Here is a 15,780-nt window from a genome sequence, read left to right on the forward strand (position 1 = left end):
AATGATATATTCTCTTCTAAATCCTCATATGCACTAAAAAATGACATATGTAATATAATATATTACTCTAGAAAAGATTGTGATAGTATAACATTATCTTATATAACTAGTAAGCTGTCCGTGCAATTGCGCGAGGCAGTACTTTTTTGTCGCATGGTTAATAACATACATGTTACTCGTATATTTCATGGTTAAGAACACATATGTTACCTGTGTATTCGTTTGGTTAAAAACATACATATTACTCAGCCATTTGCATGGTTACAGACATACATGTTACTTATGGATTCCCATGGTTAAGAACACACATGTTGCTCGTGCATTCGCATGGTTAAGAACGCACATGTTACATGTTCATTCACATGGTTAAGAACACACGTGTTATATGTGTATTCACATGGTTAAGAACATGCATGTTACTCGTGCATTCACACGATGAAGAATGTGCATACGCATGAGACATGTTGATTTTGATGCATGTTTAGAAGCAAATAAGTATCAATATTATTAAATATATATATATATATATTATTAATATTTTTTAATAATTTAATAAAATAAAATGAAATATACAGAAACATAAATATTGTGAACTAAATTCATTGTATGTGTTTTCTGTTGTAACTATCCAATCTTCATTTGACGTCTATATATCTATTATGCGCAAAATGTTTTCACACTTTTTGTATTATCAATAACAATTATAAAATCCATAAGTTCACCACCAATATGGGACGGAATAAACATGTATTCATTAGTCAAATATAAATTAACAATGAAGTCAACATAATCATGTATGTGTTTAAGAGATTTTCAATATTATGCATTAAGTCCACATTATTAGGTTGATATATAATTAATTGATAACTAAGAATTTATTACCACTCATGCAAGAGCATTTTATCATATCACAAAACTGTATATGGGTACCCCATAAGAGTTCATATTTTTCATTTAGATGTAAAATGAATTAATAATGGATAAAGTTGGGAGTTTTGTACAACATAATAAACCTCAACAAAGTTAGTACAATATGAAATATACATCTACTGACATATATAAGAGACAAAGAGATTTGAAAGCACGATGTTAACATATATTGTAGAGAAAAAAATAATGATTAAGAACGGAATTAAAGAGCCTAGACATTTAGAAAACATAAGAATTTGATGATAATATTAGATAATTAAAAAACAAACATAACAAATCAGAAGCAAAATAGTGAAAAACAATGAGAAAATTATAGAAGTTCTTAAGATAACAAAAATTTTAAAAGGCAAAAAGCAAACCATATGTATAAAACATTCTTGCAAAAAAGAAAAAAACTTTCGAATGGTAACATACATCTCTGGTCAGTGACAAAAGAATCTTTTAAAATGAAATGAAAAAGAATATGAACCGCGAAAGAAAAAATTGGTGGAAAATAAGAAAAGTGATGAAATGCGGGAATGAAAAGTAGAGAGATGATTCTATAATATATGGAATAATAGAAAAAAGTGTGTGAGAAAGATAATGAGCTATTATGTTAAGTTGAAACAAATAATAAATTTTTTTCTCATCTTATGTGTGAGGTAAGAGGTAGAAAACTTTTTGATAAGATATTGACATGTGTCCCTTACTAACGCGACAAAAGTTGGTATTGACATGTATCCCTTGCTAATGTGGCAAATTATTTTTTTTTATAATTGAAACAAATAGTAAAGAAATTTTTTCTTCTTATGTGTGAGGTTGCACAATAAGAGGTAAAAAACCTTTTTAGAGGAAATTTTTTGCATAAGATATTGACATGTATCCCTTACTAATGTGACAAAAGTTGATATTGACATGTGTCCCTTGCTAATGTGGCACGAGTTTTTTGTTTGTTATATAGAATTATATAGTAAATAGATGTCAAAGACTACTTTTAATTTTTAAGATCACGAATGGACAAGTCTCAATATCTTGAATGAGATTCATCTCTTCATATCAAAATATTAGAGTTTAATATTTATGTATTATAATATAAAGCAATATACTATTTACTATTGATAGATATTGATTAAAACATGATAATGTATAATGGATAACAAATTCTAACATTATCTGTAAATATTATATGGTTAAATGAAGGCTAAAGTACCAATTTTCCTTTATCCCTACATTTGCCCCCTCCCCCAAACATAGGTTAAAATTTCATTTGCTGATAGAATAGAATGAATTCAAATCATGTTAGCATTGGACCAAAAATCAATTTGGAAAACTGAATCGTTACCGTACGATGCGAATTGGTGTATGCTGAGTTGAAATCACAGAATCTTGCATATTCAGAATCAGAGGAACCTGAGAAAACGGAAGAGAAGAGAAATCTCACACTCCACTAGGGTTTATTCATCCATGGCGAAAACCTTTCTCTCTTTCCTTCTCCTCTTCACCTTTCACATTCCCTTATGCTTTTCAGGTGCCAACTCTTTCCTCTTCTCGCTTCGATTCAAACTCTTCTATGATCATTTTTCTGATAAAAGTTGTTCGAAGTTTCATTTTCACTTGTCGCTAATTTCAGGTGAATCTAGCTCCATGGAATCAGTTCCTGATCTTCAGAACACTATGTACAATGTCGTTGATGGATATCCTTGTGTGAGGTTACTCAATGTTTCTGGAACCATCGGTTGTTCAAGTCAGTATTGTTATGCTAATTGCAATTAATTAAATGAATATTATGTTATTTGTGATTATGAGGTTTTTGAATTATTATTATTTTGTTTTTAATGCATGTGTATTGCATTGAAATTTTGTTATAGATCCTGGGCGAGATAAGGTTGTGGCTCCAATTGTACGATTCGAAAATGTTGATGAGATATCTGAGCCTTCTGCTATACTGGTGTCAGAGAATGACTTTCCAAGTCTCTTTGCCAGGCATGTATATCATATTTCTTACACACGTTATAATGGAGCACTATCATATTTCAATGTTTCTGTTTAAGGGTGTATTTGGGTAGGGTTATTAATTAAGCACTTAAGATTTTTTGAAATAAGCTAAAGGGAAGCCCAATGCACGGGGCTCCCGCCTAGTGGCGTCTGGGGAGGGTAGATGTACGCAGCTTTGTCCTTGCATGCTAAGAAATTGATTCTAGGATTTGAACCAATGGCGAGTGCTTTCAAGTGTTATAGTTCAAATTTAGTTTCTAAATATGCTTATTTTGTGAATACGGTTTCCCTCTTCAGAATATCTGATGACATAAGCTTTGCGAGTAAAGTTGGTGGTGTACTAGTTGAATCAGGAGCTGACTTGCAGAATAAGTTAAAGGGTAAAGAAGCACCTGTTTACTCATTGTCTTTTTGAAACAAAGCCAGATTAGTACTTGCTTTTAAAGCTGCTCATGATAGCATTTTTCTGCCATGTGTAGGATTCTCTCCTGATCAAAAGTTTCCACAAGCAGAATTTGCTCCTTATGACAATATCAACTACAAATGGAATCCAATTGTACGATATAGATTTTCTACTTTGATCATGTTTCTTGGCATAATTATATCTCATGTCAGCATCATTATTTGTCCATTTTTTCCTTTGCTTTTACTGCCTATCATTTTCCAACTAGTTCGATTATTTTGAACGGAATGGAATTTATGACTAATTGAATCATATATTTTGTTTTTTAAGTTCTAATTTTCGATGGATGCAAATGATTGGAATTCAATGACATCGACCCATGACTAAAAACAAATTTTAATGTCTAACATATTTTGGATATGATCAGGGGTATACAGTGATCTAATATAGATGAATTTGAAGATCTATGATGGGAATATAACCAATTCTATGTTAGATATTGGCTAATACTAATTCGGTCTTGAGACAGCACAACCAATTATTTAGACTGGCTAATTTATTTGTTTTCTTTTTTGCCCTTACATCTGCAGGGTTCTGGTATTATGTGGAAGTCATACAATTTTCCTGTTTTTTTACTGACAGAAAGTGGCACAAAGACTCTCCGAGAGGTATTCCTTAGTGTTTTCATATTATTACACTTGCAAGATACCAGTGGTGGTTTATTACACTTCAAGATTTAAGTCAGTGAAAAGGTCTTATTTTGCTAATTGATCCATATAGCTGCCACCAACTCACCTTGTTAGGTAAAACCTGGTTGTTGTTGGTTTATCTATAGTTTAGGTTACATCGTTAGTGTTAATTTTTAGCTAGTTTACCCATATTAAGATTTTTTCCGGGTTTTATTGTCAGTATAATTGATTATTTTTTAATGCAATGATAAGAACTTGATAATTTTGTATGTTAAAAAATGATTAATTGTATTCCTTGTTTTTTCAGTTTATAGTAAAGAATGATGACAAATCAAAATCTTATACTTCTAATGTGGCTGAGTTTGATCTGGTGATGCAGGTATGACCCAGATTCTTGTAAAGAATTCTTATTTTCTAGCATATGAAGAAAAATGTTTCATTATTTAACTTTTCTCCCTTTCTTATTATCTTGGTTTAGACAATGAGATCTGGAACACATGATTCAGAGTCGTGTTTGAAAGAAGCAACTTGCCTCCCGTTAGGTGGATACAGGTGAAGTTTCTTAGCTTTTACTCTATAAATCCTGTGTATATATGTGTGATTGCGATTTTGTATAGATTCTGCCACAAGACCATTGATAGAACTGATACCAATAGAGAATAAGAAATAAGCCAACGATAAGAAATTGAATTCTTTACTCAGGATCAATGTGATCAAGAATAGAAGATAAAAATTATTAATTGAAATGAATATAGCAATTCCAGTAGTTACAACCAGATTCCAAATGAACCTGCCCAGCCAATTCCTGACTACCGGAAGCCCACCCAGACTGAGGTGCTTCTCTTATTTATGTTGATCGAAATTCATTCCTTAACAACAAGAGAATCATTTATTATTCTAATTTATCAGTTATTCCTACTGATCCTGATAACTACGAAATTATCTATTACTGATCCTCATAACTAGGGAATTATCTATTTTATTTAATTATCTATTCATCTAACCTATCAGTTATTCCTTCTTATCCTTTCTAACTTGTTGCCTCCATATACCTTTTTAATAGGAGCCCTATTTCTAGAATTATTCCTATCAAACATACAATATTATGAATGTCAAAACTTTAAAGTTAGATCTCATGATGCTAGAAACTATATATAAGGTCAATCATGCAAGATGGTTAAGATACGTAGAATATTCTGTTCCTCCCTAAAATTTGTCAGTCTTAAAACTAATTATTCTTTTTGCATATAATAAATTCCCCTATATAAAATATTAAAATATAATTAGTTAGAAATTTTATATTTTCCCTAGGGAATGAGTCTTTATATAACTGCGATTGTGAATATGAAAACGTTGTCAAGAAAAAACAATAATCAATACCTTTTTCCATTAGGTGGGGGTTCAGCTACATGAATCCAACAACTCCACCTTGTTTTACCAAAAATCAAATCTTCCGATAGGCCATTTAAGTCTGAATCCCTTCTTGTTTTTTTAGCTAGAGTTTTTGGTGAATACACCAAATATTAAGCATGACATGGTTTCCCCTTCTCATTTCCCAGATAAAACAAAAATCTTATCATTGTCATCGTTGATGTTAATTTTATGTATATTTCATATGTAAGGCAGTGTCTGGTCGTCTCTTCCTCCAATCAATGTTTCGTCCTTAAAGAAACCGAAATCCATTATATTAACAGTAGCATCTATGGATTCAGCTTCTTTTTTCCGGGACAAAAGTCTTGGTGCAGACTCCCCTATTTCTGTAAGTGCAAGTATTCTGGTGCATTTGCTATGTTTTTTTAATTTATTTATTTCTGTCCAAATTATATGCTTCTTTATGATGTTTGTTCATAAATCAAATTATACTCTAATCTGTTGACTACTTTATAGGGTTTAATTGCATTACTGGCAGCAGTTGATGCACTCTCTCGTGTGAATGGTCTTGGTGACCTTAGTAAACAGGTGCATGCAAGTTGATCTATGTTTTTTTTGCATTTAAGTTTTTTGTTTGTTTTACTTAAATTGTTTGTTGCTACTGAGCTATGACTTTATCTAATTTCCTTCCTTTTTTGCTTACCTTGAAAGGCCTTTTGGTAGGAAGAGTTATCCTTATGGGTTAATATATCTTAATCATTGGTGATTTTCCTGGGCTTCTGAGAGAATATCTATTTTTCTATACTTCTATCATCCTTTCAGTTTCTTGTGATGAGGTTTTGTTGTTGTTGGCAGTGCACTAGTTGCAGCCTTGTCCTGTTTAACATGCTTTTTGACTGTGGTAGGAGCTCTTGCATGCTAGGCCTGTTTCCCCTTTTTTCTACATAGTGAATTTCTGGTTCTTCTTGCCGAAGGAAGAGGAAGAGGGGTGCAGGGGGCATAAATGTATTAGCCTAACTAAAAACTTGTTTTGGGATTACTTTTTAAAACCTTTCTATAATCAGTTTTTTAAGGAACCCAAAGATGCAAAATCATCCTTGGGAAGTGGTGTATGTAATAGATTGAAGAGTCAACACTTTTAGTTTTCCGATGAAAACCTTCACTTTGGCTTCCTTAGGGCACTGGTTAAGGAACTTAAAGATGCAAAAGCTTCCTTGGGAAGTGATATATTAATAGATTAAGAGTCAAAGAATTTTAATTTTTGGTATGAAGACTGGTAGATGCCCCCGTAAGGAGAGTAGATCAAATGGAGGGTAGTCCAATTCCTAGAGTAAGGGGGAGACCAAGAAAAACCATAGGTGAAATGATTAAGAAAGACTTAGAGATCAATGCTTTGTCAATGAACATGATTTATGATAGAGCATTATGATGTAGCTTGATCCATGTTGCCGAACCCACTTAGTGGGATAAAGGCTTGGTTGTTGCTGTTGTTGGTATGAAGACTTTACACGTTTGGTTTTCTTAACTGTAGGGTGATGGTTAGCAGAACTGTTTTATAATAATGAAGAACCAATTATTTTACTGAAATATAACAACTATTGGTCTAAACTTCACTGGTGACAGTTTCTTATACTCAATGCAGCTTGTTTTTGGAGTTTTCACTGGTGAAGCATGGGGTTACCTTGGAAGTAGGAGATTTTTGCTCGAACTTGACATGCACTCAGATGCTGTTCATGGCCTTGATAGCTCATTGTTTGAAACGGTATTCCTTCTGCTTCTGCTAAATATGACTAGTTTACTACTAGGTAGAGTATTGGTCGGTGATCTAATTGCTTCATTTAAATTTATAAAGATTGTTTATAAATGCCTCCTCCAGGTTCACTCTATCTGTTATAACCTAACTTGTGGTTCTTTGGATGGTATTTCAAGGTCATTGAAATTGGCTCTGTTGGAAAGGGTTTCAGTCAAGGTGTCAACAACTTTTTTGCTCATACAAAAGGGGTGAGATCTTGATTGATGTGTCAACTATATGCACACTAATGCCTGCTGTAGATAATTTTGTAATTTTAATTGGATATCATGCCTTGTGTTATACAACTCTGCACCACCAGAACTAGTGAGTCGTGCCAAATTTGCTTATGACTAACACAACATCAATGCAGGATTCTTCTCCTACAAATCAGACAAAGGCTGCCTTGAAACGTGCTCAAGAGTCACTGCAAACTGAAAACATAAAGATCACACCTGCGAGTGCCTCAAATCCTGGGATACCCCCATCCTCGTTAATGGTCTTTTCGAAAAAGGTGCTGATATCTTAGTGAATATCTTAAAGTTTACCAGTGAAATCCTTCTTGAAGAGAAGGGGCATGATGAATTGAGTGAAGTTCTATTTCTGCTTTCTCTTAATGCATGGCATTAGAGATCATCCAGTATCTTTTTTTGAATTTTGAGTCACCTTGCTTCTACCTACGCCATTCTTGTACCAAGTTTCCGACACATTTACTTGATTTTGTTTTGATAAGATCACTTTTTGTCCCTATTTAGATTCATAGTCATTCAATTCAATCATGTATGTGAAATTAATTAGGCATGTGAGCACCATATTTGGATATTATCAATTAGCAACTGTGTCAACCCCATATTTAAATGGTGTGGGTAGTACTAGCAGAACCCAATTACTAATATAGCATGAATAGCATCAGTGCTATTGACATGAATTGGCTGCTTGTATTAACGTGCCATGTTGAATCCAATCACTGGTGTTGGCATGTATTTAATTCCAAAGTTTTGCATTATGCACTGATTTGCTTTTGTGATTTCCCTCTTTTTATCAGAATCCGGCAATATCTGGTGTTGTCTTGGAAGACTTTGACTCTGTCTTTGTCAACAAGTTCTACCATAGTCATCTTGATGATTTATGTGAGCTAATCTATGCACTTGCCATTATATTCTTTTAGGCTAAGGCTCCTCTAAATTGTGCTTGTCTCTAAAGTGGGCAAGTACGCATCTGTCTACCATTTCGTGGTTGAATATCATAATGCACTTTAAATTAATTCAAAGTTGGATACATCTTTACTTTCTTACTTCAGAGGCAAGCTCAATTTAGAGGAGTTTTTTCTATTCTGGTTGAACTTATCCTAATGTTTCACAGCTGTCTCTTATATATGATTATGCAGCCAATGTAAACTCATCAGCAGTGGTTGCTGCTGCTTCTCTTGTTGCCCGAACCCTTTACATACTCGCTAGTGAAACTAAAGATGTACAAGATTCAGCTTTGACTTCTATAAATGTAAATGTCTCACTTGTTGAACAACTTATGGGTTGCTTGTTGGATTGTGATCCTGGTCTTTCTTGTGAGTTGGTGAAGAAATATATTTCACCTGCATCAACCTGTCCGGGCCATTATGTTGGTGTTATCCAAGATGAACCTTCATCTACACCTTATTCAGGATACATTAATGATGTTCCCAGGTTCATATGGAATTTTCTAGCTGACAGAACCTCTATCTCAAGGGAGCATAATGGTAGCTCAAATTGTCAAAATGGTTGCAATGGTAGAGATGAAGTTTGCATTAAAGCAGAGATTGATGGGAAGGGCGTTTGTGTTCTCTCTACAACTAGGTATTCCCCCCTGTCTAGTATACCTAATTGATTAAGTAGACATATGTTATTACTTTTGACTCGATCACGAATTAAGGATCATGTGTTTCTTGTTCACCTCACATGAATAAATGGCTAAATGGATGCACCTTAATTTTACCTTAATGTTTAAGTATAGCTACTTATGATTAGAATCCCCTATTAATTTGTCAAATATAAAGGAGTACTGTCAAACCTTTACAGGTATGTTCCAGCATATTCAACGCGGTTAAAGTTTGAATCAGGAGTGTGGAATGTTTTGCCCGCTAATTCCTCCGACAGCATGGGAGTTGTGGACCCTGTCTGGACAGAAAGTAATTGGAATTCAATAAGCATGCGGATCTACACGATCCAAGTTGCTGCTTATGATCGTCTTATTCTATTTGTGGGTGTCATTCTGACAATATTGGCATACCTTGCAATAACCGTCACAAAAGCTCTAGCAATCAAAGCTATGAAGAGGGATTAGCATCTTCTTTTGGGTAACTGACTATATTTTCTGATACTAGGAATCAAATTTAATTAGGCTCATCTAAAAGGCAAATTACTAGTTTGGAAAATTTCAAGGATTGCATTATTTGGGCTGCATCCTTGTGCTTGTGAATTCTATTTCAAAGTTCTCTATAGCGCAAACATTTTTTACAGCATAGGGTTGCAACCTGCACGTGTAATGAAATGTATGAAAATGAAAATACAGCTTCTTGTATCGTGTATTGTTCCTTTGCGCTGTAAATGTATGGACAGTACTTAAACCCTTCTTATTTTGTTAATCTATCACCATGGCCATGGATTTTGATTTTTTATCAGTCGCCATTGTGATCAGTGTAGGGTTTAAAGGTTTGCTCCTACTTTTACCCTCAATTTTTTCAGTTCGAGTAAAAAAATTGTCGTGGGTAGTGAATAGTGTGATTAAAGAATTAACCAATTGGAAAAGGTTTCGGCGATGTTTCTTTTATTTCACCATATTGGAATTCTGTAGGAAAACTTGGCTACAAGATTATGTTACGTAGATAATAAATTGGTAGTGATGAGTCACAGTGGAAGTGGGTTGTGAAAATGAATTGTCTAGAAAGTCTGGAACTATACCTCAACACTAAGAGTCTTTAGGGTTAGAACTTACTGGGCTAAAGCAAACAGGCCCTAATTAAGACATGTGAAAATAACAACTTAATAATTATTTCTCCACATAGTTCTCCACATAGTCCTTAAACCAGTTGGGCTTCCTCATAGCTCTTATGGGCCGTGTTATCCCTTCACTCAGGGGGCCTCCATCAAAATATCTCACCCTGTGTTTGCTTAACCTGTGAGAACCTTGCTTAGGGAATAAGATAGTAAGAGGAAGAAATCGCCTCCTTTGTCGGGAGTCATAACTTTTGTTGCGTAAGGGTCTGTTAGTGAACTGTTTTTAGAGGGTAATAACGGAAGAAAGGAAAAACAGCTGAAGTCTCCCTTTTTCCTTTATTTCCCTAATGAAAACTAGCAAGTGAGAACCATACTCCTTGATTTTTTTAGCTTCTGTGTGGTAGACAACATGTTGGTAGCGGGCAAGACTGCCTATATAGTTTCAAAGTTAATTTAGACACGATTTATAAGAGTTTGATGGTGTCTTTTTTCATGCCCTTCCTTACAAGCTCAAGCCATGACAAGGAGAGGCACAAATAAAAATGAGGGGATCGAAACAACAACAAAATTTGATCTAGGAGTTTATGGTTAACATACTTTTAAATTTGAATGATATGTTATTTTTTAGTTTGATCGAGTTAAACCATTTTAGCACCTCTAATTATATACTATTTTTTATGCACCAATATTGATTGTTTCTCGACCGATAACAAAAAATTATATCCTTGCAAGAAGTAGAGATTATCAAAGTAAATTTTACTTAAGAGTTAGTAATATTTCATCCTTATGCATATTTAGTGAACTTTTTAGAAAGAGATGGAAGAATCATGTGTTTACATTCATAGAGAAGCAAGTCAGGTTTGCTTCAGGTGGCAGCCTTGATAAGATATATGTCACACAATATGGAAGTGGGTACTCATGTGATGTAATTTTCCCCAATTAGATGTTGGGTTGATTTTATTTGATTGTACGAGTATGTATTTATCTAGAAAGAGCTAGTGTAGTCTCTCTTGGGTTTTATTCCCCTCCTAATAACAAAAAAAAAAGAAGTCAATAAAATATTTTCTATTCATAAAATATGGATGATACCTTTAATCATCCTATTAACTATTTACTGACTATAGAAAGTGTTGATCTTACTATTGCTATGAATGAGATAAAGTTTGGGTGGCTGCATAATTTTTGTTGTTAATTTTAAATGAAATTTAATTCGGAATACTTTACAATTTCTCCTTTCACCAGTCCAACATTTTTCGGCCTAGTTAGTGAGTTAAAAAGGTCCTTATTAAAATATAAAATAGTTGCAACTAAAAAACCCCATGAAATCAACATTTAACACATTGTGAAAAAAGTCAAAATTTCCATAAAATCCAAAAATAATTAGTCTCTTATCTAAAATAGGAGATGCCTAACTAGTACAAAAGAAAAGCCTTGTGAGAAAAAAATGAAAGGCCTCAAATCATGCCATTTTCCTTCATTTTTCACCATTAAAAACAAAACCGGGTTGACCCGAATAACACAGACCCACCCATCCTTTCTCATTCTCATACATCCTTCAACAACGATCTCATACATCCTTCAACAACGATCTCATACATTTCTCTCTCACCCTTCAAATCCAAAAACCTCACAATCTAAATCAAATAAACAAACAAAAAAGAAAAACCAGATCCAAAACGAAAAAAAAAAATGGGGTTAGGTTCGTTAGCTTCCAGAGCCATGAGACCAACCTCAAGGTTTCTTCTCAATTCCTCAAACCCTAACAACATTTTTCTACGAACCATAGTGTCTAAATCTGAGCTCAACAAACCCGAACCTTCCGCCGCACCGGAACCACCGCAGGCCGATCTGCCACCCCGCACTCCTGTCGCCGGCGCTAGGGTTCACTTTACCAACCCTGACGATGCTATCGAGGTTTTCGTTGACGGTTTTCCAGTTAAGATCCCTAAGGGATTTACCGTTCTTCAGGCTTGTGAGGTCGCCGGCGTTGATATTCCTCGCTTCTGCTACCATAGCCGGTTGTCTATCGCCGGGAATTGCCGAATGTGCCTCGTCGAGGTTGAGAAATCGCCTAAGCCTGTTGCTTCTTGTGCCATGCCCGCGCTTCCTGGTTAGGGTTTTTGTTTTAATTTTGAAGAGCTGAATTTGGATTGTATTGTGTGATTGTTAGATGATTTTATGCAATTCGTTGATCCTTTCATATTAGTGATTCTGCGTATAGTTTTTAATTTGATTCATTTTTTTTTATTTGCTTGCGTGAAATTTTAGAATTTTGATGGACGTTATCAAATTTATCTGATGAATGTTTGGTTTGGTGCTATTATATTCAAATTTATTCTTTATTGGAAGTATTATGAACTTTGATCAGATTATTTTATGTTAAATGGGTTGCACCAACATTCTAAAGGTTTTGTTTTTTTACATAAAAGTAAATGCCTTTTCCACCTTTTAACCTATGAAAGGTGGATGTTTTGCTCAAAGTGTATTCCACAACAACCCTTTTTCTCTTAATTTATTTGCATATGTAGATTGTAGATCATAGTGACAGTGATACTAGTGAGTAGTGAACTTTGATCCATCATTAATAATGCACTTTTCCTGGTGCTTATTTTATTGTTAGTTTTGCAGTTTTTTATCTGAATAATTTGTTCATGTTGTCGTTGTCAAAAAAATTCGTATATCGGTTTTCCCTCTCTTTTTTTCTTTGCATTATAGGTTGTACTTTTTTTATAAATCATAGAAAATTTGTGTAATAAAGTTATCATTTGTCCAGTTTGTTTTGCTGATGACATATACCTTTTTATGTCAGATTTTACTTATTTTATATTTAATAATTTATGTACATATTCACTCGCACAGATACACACCCCTTGAATTTTGTTTTGATGAAACCAGATTTTGTATTGATTCTTATTGAAGATTAAAGATGTACTCTAATGAGATGTTTGTCTTTAGGGATGAAAATTAAGACTGACACACCTGTGGCAAAGAAAGCTCGAGAAGGAGTGATGGAATTTTTATTGATGAATCATCCATTGGATTGCCCAATTTGTGATCAGGGTGGGGAGTGTGATCTTCAGGATCAGTCAATGGCATTTGGCGCTGATCGTGGTCGGTTCACGGATACGAAGAGATCTGTGGTGGATAAAAATCTTGGACCTTTGGTCAAGACTGTGATGACTCGGTGCATTCAATGTACAAGGTCATTTTGGACAACTTTTTTTTTGCTTCTGATCTGATTATTCTGAATTGCAGCTTTAATAAAATATTAGAAGATAGAAATGCATAATGATATTATGTGTGTAGAATGTTCTTGCAAGAATTCAGAGGCTCCTTGAGCTGCACAATGTCACTTTAAAATGCATTTGATCATTATGACTTATTGTTATTTCTGAGGAAATTTCTGGGTCGTTCTAATTTGCATATGATGAAACTAAGCTTCCTTGGTGAAATTTAGTCTGATTGTTTTCATTGTTTGTTGCTATGTCAGCTAAAGACTAGCTATGGTTTCTTTTAATTTCTGGTTTTGACATTTGGTAGTTATAGTGCTGGCAATGTTGTGAAACCTAAACCTTCAACATTTGAGAACATGATCTGTGTTGTCATTTGATGCCAGCTATGATTACTTATAATTTCTCGTTTGACATTCTGTAGTTATAGGTGTTTGCAGTTTTGTGAAACCCTAATCTTCAACATTTGGGAAACATGATCTATGCTGTCAGTTTAATGTTATATGTCTTGTAAAGCAAACATGCTTCATGGTTTCACTTGAATGCTGTATGTCTTGTAAAAACAATGTTATATGGGTGCCTTATAAGGCTCTGATGGCATATCATTCTTCAAACAGGTGTGTTAGATTTGCAACGGAGGTTGCAGGAGTTCAGGATCTTGGCATATTAGGCCGTGGCAGTGGAGAGGAAATTGGAACATATGTTGAAAACCTTATGACAAGTGAACTTTCTGGAAATGTGATAGATATCTGTCCTGTAGGAGCACTCACTTCAAAACCTTTTGCATTTAAAGCCCGGAATTGGGAGTTGAAGGGTACAGAGAGCATTGATGTTACTGATGCTGTTGGATCTAATATTCGAATTGACAGCAGAGGACCTGAAGTTATGCGTATTCTTCCTCGTTTGAATGAGGTTGGATTCTAATGGAAATGTTTTGTTGAACTATTTATGGTTCCTTTTTTGTGCTAGCTAAGGCCATAATTTTTGTTACAGTTCTTAAAATTATTAAATCTCTTTAAGAAAAACCATCATGCCATCCATGAAATGCATGTCACAGTTTGCAGTTGCTTAAGGAGTGCATGAACCTGTTTTTATAGTATGAGTCAATGAGTTAATGTGGAAAAAGAACTGTTGTTCACTAAGTTGATCTACAACTTATAGGAATCAATGCTTAGAAAAATAGAATGCTGATGAATTCTAGCCATGATATGTTTAGTATGAACATTTTGTAAGTTGTAAGCTTTATTTTTTCTCTTTCCATTATGACAAACAAGATGGCTTTGGAATTTCTTTAATGGAACCCTCTGGAGCATATGGTAAGAGGAATTATATGGAGAATTGGAGAAACTGATTGCGATATTTTTTTAGTAATTTTAATTTGATTACTTGCTATCAGTAGCAATATTCCTTTGATGAGGGTTGAAAAGTAAAACTTCCAACTTAGGACTGGTTTGGCCCAATAATTATAATTATGGGACCAAATAACCCGTTGGAGTGCTTATTCAGTTCATTTTGATCAAAATAACATTGCTTAACCACGTGACCGTTGTTGTTTAAAGGACTAAACTAGGATTTTATTCATGACTTCAACCTCAAGTATTATCGGATTCTTTTTGAAGACATTTCAGTTAACCATCCTTTTAATTTTGAGAGGTGTTGGAGGGAAAGTGGGGAGGTTTTAAGGGTAATGGTTGGGCCAGTGGCCATCCTGTCATGTTAGTTTTTCACGTGATAGGGTCACGTGGGGGGGTCCCTGTGATGAGTGCAACTTTGCATAGTCATTTTTTAGGCTGGTCATCTCTTCCTTCAAACCTGAGTTTACTTTGTTGAGCTTTTCTATCCGGAAACCATCTTTCTCAATCATGTTCCTTGATTCTTCTAGTTGACCCTCAAGGATTTTAATCCTCCGCTGAAGGTTGATTTCATTCTGGGATGGTCCCTCCTTTTCCTTAGGCATGATGATCTGGATATTGGTTTTATTTGCCATCCTATTTTTTCTCCATAGTTTATACTCTTCCGTATAGAAAGCCTGATGCTCTCCTAATTCATTCTTTCCATAGAAGCGAATGTTGTGTAAAGCTCTTCTTACTTCATTGAGAACCTCATCAGAAGTATTTTTGTCTTTATATAAGAAAACAAATTCGTTGAGCTGTTGAGAAGTCACTGGATTCATCCCCCATTTTAGCTGACCAAGAACCAAAGCTGGATTAAAGGTGATGCATCCTTTAGGACCCATTAGAACAAGATTCTGATACTCTCCGCAAGCATACATGACCTCCTCATGTCGATCATACAAGCAACATTTGACGCCAAAGTTCATTGGGTTGATTTCTCTGAAAAGTTTAGACCACTCAGGCAGCGTGACATGCTTGACATTTGTATTATTCAACCTTCTAAGCGGATGACTGGATCCCAAAGGAAA

The 15,780-nt window shown here is 34.5% G+C and overlaps 2 protein-coding genes across 2 annotated transcripts in view; both read left to right on the plus strand.

Annotated features, from left to right (window-relative positions):
• LOC109330066 (nicastrin) lies at positions 2,143-9,794 on the plus strand. The gene is made up of 16 exons (XM_019564057.1): positions 2,143-2,437; positions 2,540-2,653; positions 2,778-2,892; positions 3,202-3,284; positions 3,384-3,460; positions 3,898-3,975; positions 4,304-4,375; positions 4,475-4,548; positions 5,623-5,755; positions 5,884-5,955; positions 7,010-7,129; positions 7,297-7,368; positions 7,530-7,670; positions 8,202-8,286; positions 8,544-8,988; positions 9,211-9,794. Exons 1-16 carry the CDS (start codon positions 2,374-2,376, stop codon positions 9,473-9,475), a joined length of 2,010 nt encoding a protein of 669 aa, XP_019419602.1. The 5' UTR covers positions 2,143-2,373; the 3' UTR covers positions 9,476-9,794.
• LOC109329888 (NADH dehydrogenase [ubiquinone] iron-sulfur protein 1, mitochondrial-like) overlaps positions 11,614-15,780 on the plus strand; it is a 6,374-nt gene continuing 2,207 nt past the window's right edge. The window contains exons 1-3 of the mRNA XM_019563767.1: positions 11,614-12,238; positions 13,084-13,330; positions 13,976-14,270. Of these exons, the coding sequence (XP_019419312.1) occupies positions 11,818-12,238; positions 13,084-13,330; positions 13,976-14,270 (963 nt within the window). The 5' untranslated portion in view covers positions 11,614-11,817. The remainder of the gene's footprint in view (positions 12,239-13,083; positions 13,331-13,975; positions 14,271-15,780) is intronic.

Source organism: Lupinus angustifolius, chromosome LG16, assembly GCF_001865875.1.
Source record: "Lupinus angustifolius cultivar Tanjil chromosome LG16, LupAngTanjil_v1.0, whole genome shotgun sequence".
NCBI classification, from domain to species: domain Eukaryota; kingdom Viridiplantae; phylum Streptophyta; class Magnoliopsida; order Fabales; family Fabaceae; genus Lupinus; species Lupinus angustifolius.